Raw genomic sequence first — 8995 nt, 5'->3', positions numbered from 1 at the left:
AATCCCTCAGCTAAAATAAGAGCAAACGGAGTTTTATCAGAAGGCTTTCAACTGGCTAATGGCACAAAGCAGGGCTGCCCCCTATCCCCGCTCCTATTCGTTCTGACTCTGGAGCCCCTGCTAAGAAGTATACGCTTAAACCAAGCTATTCAAGGAGTAAATATTGGGTCCCAAAACTGTAAACTATCAGCATTTGCTGATGACATCCTTCTATATGTTACAGACCCACTCATTTCACTACCTAAAATCATTCAGGAATTTAGGGAATATGGGGAAATCTCTAATTTTAAAATAAACATGACCAAATCGGAATATATAAATGTGGGACTAAATATATCAGACCTAAATAATCTTAGGACCACTTTTCCTTTTACCTACAGAGAGCAAGCCATAAGATACTTGGGCATAGACCTGCCGTCTAACCTTCATGAGATATACATAAGAAATTTCCTACCTTTACTGGACATAATTGGTAAAGATTTGGAGAGGTGGAACGGAAGAGGATTTACTTGGCTAGGCCGTATCAGCATAATAAAAATGAACATCCTACCCAGACTGCTCTTCCCGATGTCAATGCTCCCTATCTCTCTCCCAAAACTTTTCTTTACAAAAATTAAATCCCTATTAATTAGATTTGTCTGGAAAGGGAAGAGACCTAGACTATCATACAATATCATGATTCGATCCAAGGAAAAAGGGGGTCTGGGCTTACCAGATTTGAAATTATATTACAAGGCCCTTGCCATGAATAGAATCCTAGACTGGCAGCACAATGAGACGCAGAAAGGATGGGTTAAAGTGGAAAAATCACTAGCAGGCAGAGACCTGGCTGGAGCGATTTGGGTTAACTCTAAGTTAAGGGGCCTATCAGCCTCCACGCCACCTTGGACTAAACACACCCTAAGGGTATGGGATAGATTTGAATCTAAAGATAAATGGGCACCAGGAGTTTCACCCCTAACCCCAGTTGAGGGCTTCCCGCACTTCCAACCAGGCCTGGAAAGGAACTCCTTCGGTACCTGGAAAGGCAATAGACTATTAACAATAGGACACCTAATGTCAGGAAATAAAATTAAACCTATCGCAGCTCTCCGACAGGAGTATGGGTCATTCCCCATGGACCACTGGAAATTGAACCAACTTACACACTGGTTAGGCTCTCTCAGAGGGGTAAGAGCAATAGTAGACATGACCCCCTGGGAAAAGCTTTTCATACAAGAGGCGAAACCCCCGCATCTAACTTCCTACTTATACCAAGCTCTTTTGGATCTCAAAGGAGATACTAAGGCAGATTTTCTGGGAAAATGGGAGAGAGATACGGGGCACACATTATCAGACCCACAAACAAGTAGAGCTCTGGCTATGGCTCATTCTGCCTCAATAAGCTCACATATTCAAGAAGGGTGCTATAAGCTATTAGTGCGATGGTACAGGACACCCTCTCTTCTTGCTAAGATATATGAGGGCCAGAGTCCCAACTGCTGGAGGGGCTGTGGAGAGCATGGCTCAATTCTGCATATTTTCTGGAATTGCCCCTTGTTGCATCCGTATTGGGATGCAGTAAGGGAAATAGTCAAGGAGGTGGTGGGATGGGACTTGGAGGATAATCCATGGCACCTATTGTTTCACCTTTACCCAACATCTATAAAAAAATATAAAGCCACGGTCACCCCATTCTTACTAAATGCAGCTAAGAGCCTTATTCCAACATACTGGAGGACCACGAGGATCCCCACTATTAAAGACTGGCTCTCCAGAATCCATAGAATTCAAGAAGCAGAAGAATCTATTTTGATGGACAGAGATAAATTTGACAAATACAAAAAGGTCTGGATGCCATGGATCCTCTTCCAAACAACTGAAAGATATCTTTCTATTGTGAATGAGGGGACGGACTAATAAGGGTTCTAAGCGATATTCTCAACTGAGAGGACTATGTCCTTAACACATATCTACAATGCTGTTTAAAGTAGCAACACTATATGCGGTACCTGAGAACTGTTTTGTTTGGTTCTAAAATGTTCTAGTTTCTATTATGCTCTTTACTTTTTGTCTTTCTCTATTCTCACTCGTACAGATAGCGAGAATTATCTATGCTATGTACACTCTAAAGAATACTTAAGTGTTATGAATATGATGTGTATCCACACTATGTGAGAAATGACAAAGTTGTATTGATATGATTCACTTTACTGAAAATAAAAATTACATAAAAAAAAAAATCAATAGTGTTCCTTTAATGTCATGAGTGGTAAAATGTAGCGCTCCTAGGTGAAATGAGACTGATTGGTGCATGACTGTGTTCCTGTTGTTTAAAGGATACCCGAGGTGACATGATGAGATAGACATGGATATGTACAGTGCCTAGCACACAAATAACTATGCTGTGTTCCTTTTTTTCTTTCTCTGCCTGAAAGAATTAAATATCAGGTATGTAATTGGCTGACTCAGTCCTGACTCAAACAGGAAGTGACTACAATGTGACCCTCACTGATAAGAAATTCCCCTTTTTTACCTCTTTCTTGCTCTCAGAAGCCATTTTCTGCTAGGAAAGTGTTTTATAGTTGGAATTTCATTTCAATTTGTACTTGAAATGGGGATAAAAAAAAATATATACTTGAGGCTTCCTCCAGCCCAGTGTTCCCCAACCCTGTCCTCAAGGCCCACCAACAGTGCATGTTTTATGGAAATCCACACAGGTAGTTAACCAGCTCTGCTGAGACACTAATTACCTCCCCTGTGACTGTGTGTGGTTTCCTGGAAAACATGCACTGTTGGTGGGCCTTGAGGACAGGGTTGGGAAACTAGGCTCCAGACCATTCCAGGCTGATCGCTCCCTCGCTGTCCTCTTGTGCTGCCTGGATCCTCCGCAATTCGGCCCAGAAAGTCCCCCAGTCAGGGGAGTATGTAGAATGCTCTCAGCCAATGAGAGCCCAGCAGGGTAGCACGCACGGCCGGACTGAGCCTGCACCGACCAAAGGATTTTACGGGGCATATGGCGAAGGATCCAGGCGGAGGAAGGACGGCGGGGGAGCAATCAGCCTGGAGGGCGAGCTGGAAGAAGTCCCAGGTATGTATCATTTTTTTTCATCCCGCCGTCTCACGTACACTTTAAGAACTAGAATTGCATTTGGCTTGAAACTCAGGTTCCACAGCAAGAACTGTTCTCTGCCTTGTTCCCCAACCAGTTGAGTGATATTTTCAGGGACAAAGGCGTCAGGACAGGGAACATTTAAACATGATCTCATCAAGGTAAATCTCAGCAACAGAGATGGTTAATGAGATGTTAATAATTTTGGCTTGCATGCAAATGTAATGCAAATTGTATGCAGCTTTGCATTGGGCCAATCAAAACTGACAGGAAGTGGATTTGATTGGCTCACTTCCAAACTGCATATAATTTGCATGCAAGTGAGAAATATTAACATTCCAGTGACCAAATTTACTACGAGGCATCCGTTGTGATAGAAGGCGTGACAATAAATAATTATCCTAAATCACAGTAAAAACGTAAACAAAAGTGAATAACATTTTATTAATATAAGAGGTAACATCCTTTAATACAGATTCTTTTATAGAAACAAAACGAGATCCCGTAAGAAATACAGGAATGGTATGATCCTTCTATGGAAGCTTACCCCCAGACTGTGCCATGGACCAGCTGGAAAGAGCAGCTGAAAGGGCCAGAGACTGTGCAGTGTGTTGTAGATGTGGCCTAACCATCGGCACGCAATAGTAACCCTACATAAATTCATAGAATGGCTCCTCTAGGTATGGAAGGGTGGAAAAATCAGCTGTCCCTCAGTTACAGAACTTAGTTTTGGGTTCCAAACAGCTTCTGCAAGGGACATCAGCACAAGAACTGTCGGTCGGGAGTCAGGTGTCTAAGGCCGAGCAGCTACAGGCACATCTAAATAGAGAGTCAATTTAAAATTGAGCAAGTGGTTTCAAAGATTCAAAAATCAGCACAGACTGCAGCTAGTTTGCCATCAGTATCAGCACAGAACAACAGCCTATATGGTACATACTGGTCACAGTATCCTTGCAGCTTTAAAAAAAAATAGAGACGTCATTTCGGCGCACGCTCACAGTCGCCTACCGCCTGACCTGCGTGCCGCCACAGACGTAATTTTATTTCATCTTTAGCAGCGCAGCAGGATTTTAAATGTACAGTAATTTGTGTGCCGGCGATAGCCGAATCCCAAATTACTTCTCCCTCCGATCAGCTTTCCCTCAGTTACAGCACTTCGTTTTGGGTTCCAAACAGCTTCTGCAAGGGACATCAGCACAAGAACTGTTTGTGGTGAACCAGATTTCTATGGCTGAGCAGCTTTAAGCACATCTAAGATTCCCCAGGGTCATGTAGACACTGCCACTATTGGACACAGGGGCAGTGGAAACTCATCCTCTGGAGGGTTTCACAGATTCCAAAAAAAAAACTTTCTTTCTGTTTGTATGCAGCCAACTGTGAAGTTTGGCAGTGGAGGATCAATGGCAATGAACTGTTTGCGTAGAACATTAAAGGGACACTGTAGTTAGAGGGGTGTGACAGGCTGCCTTTTTTTCCTTTTAAACTATGCCAAATGTCAGGCTGCTCCACTTATCCTCTGTCTCTAATATTGTCAACTATAGACCCAGAAAAAGTAAGAACATCAGGGCCTGTGGTTTATGTTTAGCCATATTAGCTGCATGCTTGATTTAGGTGTGTGATTCAGACATTACTGCAGCCAAAAAGATTAGCAGAATCGCCACGTAATTAGCTTTGCTTAAAAGTAAATTCATATGGCAGCCTCCATATGCCTCTCACTATTATCCCTTTGAATGCCAGTGAAGACAAATACTAAAGTTACTGTATAGAAGAACATTTCTATAGAATTGTGTACGTACAGCTTTCTGTATGCAGATCACAAATGACCTTTTTCTGCCAAATGACACCCCTTTGCACATAGTGAGGTCCATCAACAATCAGTTTGTGTAAATTGATGTGGAAGAAAACGATTGGCTTGCAGAGCCAAGAACTGAATCCCATGCAGTGAACTGTGACACCAACTGACAGCCTAGATCCATCCGCTAACATCAGGGCCTGAACTCTGCCTGAACTGCAGCAGATTCAAAAAGCCATGTTCCAATATCAAGTAGAAAACTCTTAAAGCAGCAAAGCAAGGACCAACCCTAACAAAACAGCACCATGGCGACAGCCGCCTATTGCTCAGCACTGGCATAGATAGAACCGTATACCCGCAGCTCTCCTTTTGGGTGGTAGGAGTTCTCCCCACCACTAGATGGCCATACTGTGTTACTTCCTCTGAACAGTGTTGGTCAGTATGCAGGGTAAAGGAGGACATGTCCCATAAGAGCCATTATTGAGTCAATTCCAAACAGACCTCTTCTCCAGGTGTAACCAATTACCTTTTTGACCCTTCCAAATTATCTTTAGGGTAGTGTTAGGAACTGACAACAGGACAGAAAGGTTATTGAGAGGCTTAATTTAAAGTGCCTCTGCACTCATACTTAATTGCCCACAAAACTATTTAAAGTGTACCCAGGGTGACATATGACCAAATGAAAAAAGGCTGTGTTCCTTTTCTTTGTTTTTTCTGCCTGAAAGAGTTAAACGTCCAGGCATGCAAGTTACAGTTTATTTCCAGTGGGGACCTGGTCGGACTATAGCCTAACCCTCACTGATAAAAAAAAATGACATAAAACTCTTGCCTGGAAGAGAACAGCTCCTGAATGCAGGGTATATATATAAAAAGGCACTCACAGTCGCATAGCACCTGACCTGGGGGCCGCCATAGAAGTAATTTTATTACATCTTTAGTGGCGCAGCAGGATTTTACATGTACAGTAATTTGTGTGCCGGCGATAGCCAGACCCCAAATTACTCCTCCCTCCGAGTTGCTAAAACTAGGTGGGGGAATAGTATTTAGAGCCGCGTGGGGTTTCAGCGGCAGCAGGGTGAGCCACGATTTGGCACCACATGTATTTGGATTAAAGTGTATGGACATTTCCCACAGTCTTCTACCCATTGCATGAAGCAAAAACTATAAATAAAAAAAATCTGATTTAAAGTGGTATAAAACATAGCGTTCAATAAAAATGTGTTACTACTCTTTACTACCTATAGCAGGGGTAGGGAACCTTGGCTCTCCAGCTGTTAAGGAACTACAAGTCCCACAATGTATTGCAGGAGTCTGACAGCCACAGTCATGATTAATAATGGCAAATGCATGCTGGGATTTGTAGTTTTATCACAGCTGGAGAGCCAAGGTTCCCTTCCGCTGACATATAGAGTTATATTTGCGCACAAACAATGTCATGTGTTTATAAATTACAAGTTCCTAAAGTACAGTTTCTCTACTCTGAAAGCTGCCATTGCATTTTATTGCATAGCTGCTATATTCATATAATAAAATCTATCTAGTAATCACTTCTCACCTCTCTCTGCTTCTACCATGTGTGCAGCCTAGTTTCAGCACTGCTAGGAATGTTTACTAATTGTGGCTGATAAGGAAATGTAAACAAAAGACAATGTATTAACCACCTCAGCATCAGGATTAAAGAGGCCCTTCAGCCTAAACAAACATACTGTCATTAAGTTACATTAGTTATGTTAATTAAAATAGATAGGTAATATAATCTCTTAGCCACCCTGTTTCAAAAGAGCAGGCAAATGTTTGTGATTTCATGAAGGCTGCCATCTTTTTGGTTGAAAGGAGGTGACAGGGAGCATGAGACACAGTTCCAACTGTCCTGTGTCCTGATCACCACTCCCAGTTGCTAGGCAATGAGAACAACAACATTAGAAATCCTATCATGTTTTGCACAGCATCAGGGGAAAAATGCCCTGGCAGTTTTCTTTGATGGGGCAGAGCTTAGCTAAAAATGCAGCTAAAAATTATACTTTGGTAAGAAAAACAAAGTTCTGATACTGTGAAACTGTTAAAGAAACGCCAAGCCTTTTCAGTTCTACTGAGTAGATTTTTAGTCTGGAGGTTCACTTTAAGCTTCCAGCTGAAGAAGAAAGTGCTCTGTTTAACTGTTTGAATGATGTTCTGTACAAAAAATGTTTTCTGTTAGTAGGTTTTAGGCTGTAAATAATATTTTACAGCAAAGAAGAAATACTGAGTTTCATAACACTTTAAATTTTATTTTGTTGCCGCAGAATGTTTTATCTTGCCAGAGATCAAAAAACATCTGTGTGGGAGGGTACTACTACTTCCCTTTTCTTCCTATGTTTTCTGTAAGCTAAAAGCACCTATCATGGTTACAGTAGATAAGAGGCAGATACTGTTGTTTAGTAAAGAGAGAACGGGTCAGGTGGGAGGTGAGAGAACACTCACGCAGCAACATTTCAAGATGTACTAGAGATTGTTTCCTTAGTTCTAATAGGCCCCTGGTTTTCATTCTGACCACAAGGAAGGCAATACTGTCCAATTTTTCTGAACTGAAAAATGTACCTACAAACAGGCTTGGAGCTTGCCAGGTGCTTTGCATTGACAGTCTCAGGCCACACACGTGTTAGGGCCGCCCCATACCAGGCACACAGCCAATAGGAGCACAGTGCAGGTATGCAGTTCTACTTACCAATAGGCTGATCAATGAGTCACAAGCACTATATTACAGATAATACTGAAACTTCTCACACACATTAATCTAGGCAATATCCACGGACATAATACACCAGTATGAGCGGGAGTGCATTCTTACACCTGTTATTCACTGCTCTCTTCCTCCTTGATATATTTCACAAGTTCTGTCTCTGGACCTGTAACAAGATTCTCGCCAGTGTGGCTCTTCTGGTGTTTAAGGAGGTGTTCCTTACGGACAAAACGTTTTCCACACTCTGTACACCAATAGGGACGCTCCCCAGTGTGAGTTTTCTGGTGCCTGAGAAGGTCTCCATTCAGCATGAAACATTTCCCACACCTAAAACATAGGAAAGGGCGCTCGCCCGTGTGACTTTTCTCATGTCTACGAAGGCCTCCATTGTGGATGAAACATTTTCCGCACACCGCACAAGAAAACGGACGTATACCCGTGTGGCTTTTCTTATGTCGCAGAAGGTCTCGATTATGAACAAAACTATTTCCACACTCTGAACAAGAATAAGGACGCTCACCAGTGTGACTTTTCTGGTGAATAAGAAGGTGGTCTTTCAGAATGTAAGTTTTCCCACACTCTGCACAGGCAAAAGGCCGCTCCCCCGTGTGACTCTTCTGGTGTATAATAAGATGGTCTTTCCGAAGGAACCCTTTGCCACAGTCTGAACAAGAAAAAGGTCGTTCACCTGAGTGACATCTCTGGTGTCTAACAAGCTTCGCTTTCTGTGAGAAACATTTCCCACACTCTGAACAGGAAAACTGTTGCTCACTTGTGTGGACATCAAGATGGGAAACAAGAAGTGAGTATGTGGGAAAACACTGCTCACATTCAGAACATGAGAATCTCTCCTCACCTGTATGCGATAAAGGGTTAGAAAACTCTTCAAAATCAGAGGTAGCTTGTAATCTATTGGCACTCTCATATTTCTGATGGATGTTCAGGGCAGAAGGTTGTGATCTGTCAGGAGATTTTTGGGGATCAATTAGATCTATTGATGTATCAGCAGTGTGAGATGTCAGATATATATTTGAGGTAACAGGATGAGATCTGTCAGAAGATTCCTCAGGATTACAGGGATCCAGTGATCTCTCCTCGTAGTAAAGTCTGTGATCTGTATCTCCAGTAACGGGGTTTTCTCCTGGAGAATATTGTGTGCCGCCATTATCTTCTGCATTATAATCTGAAGGTGAGATAAGACGTCCCTCTGAGGTGCTCCCCACATCCTCTCCATCTGTTGGAAAAAATATTAATTTTTAAAGCACATCTATTTTTTTAACCACCCTGGCGTTCTGATTAAATCGCCAGGGTGGCTGCGGGAGGGTTTTTTTTAAATAAAAAAAAAACTATTTCATGCAGCCAACTGAAAGTTGGCTGCATGAAAGCCCACTAG

General features: G+C 42.3%; 1 protein-coding gene across 3 annotated transcripts in view; it reads right to left on the bottom strand.

The window, feature by feature from the left end:
* Nucleotides 1-3516: 3516 nt before the first annotated feature.
* Nucleotides 3517-8995, bottom strand: part of LOC137534644 (zinc finger protein 665-like) — a 28252-nt gene continuing 22773 nt past the window's right edge. For all 3 annotated transcript variants that reach the window (XM_068256247.1, XM_068256249.1, XM_068256248.1), the window contains exon 10: nt 3517-8836. In XM_068256247.1, coding sequence (XP_068112348.1) covers nt 7716-8836 — 1121 coding nt within the window. In that variant the 3' untranslated portion in view covers nt 3517-7715. The remainder of the gene's footprint in view (nt 8837-8995) is intronic.

The sequence above is a fragment of the Hyperolius riggenbachi genome, chromosome 10, assembly GCF_040937935.1.
Source record: "Hyperolius riggenbachi isolate aHypRig1 chromosome 10, aHypRig1.pri, whole genome shotgun sequence".
Classification (NCBI taxonomy): domain Eukaryota; kingdom Metazoa; phylum Chordata; class Amphibia; order Anura; family Hyperoliidae; genus Hyperolius; species Hyperolius riggenbachi.
Note: the sequence above shows the minus strand (reverse complement) of the source record. Positions and strands in the feature narration are given on the sequence as shown.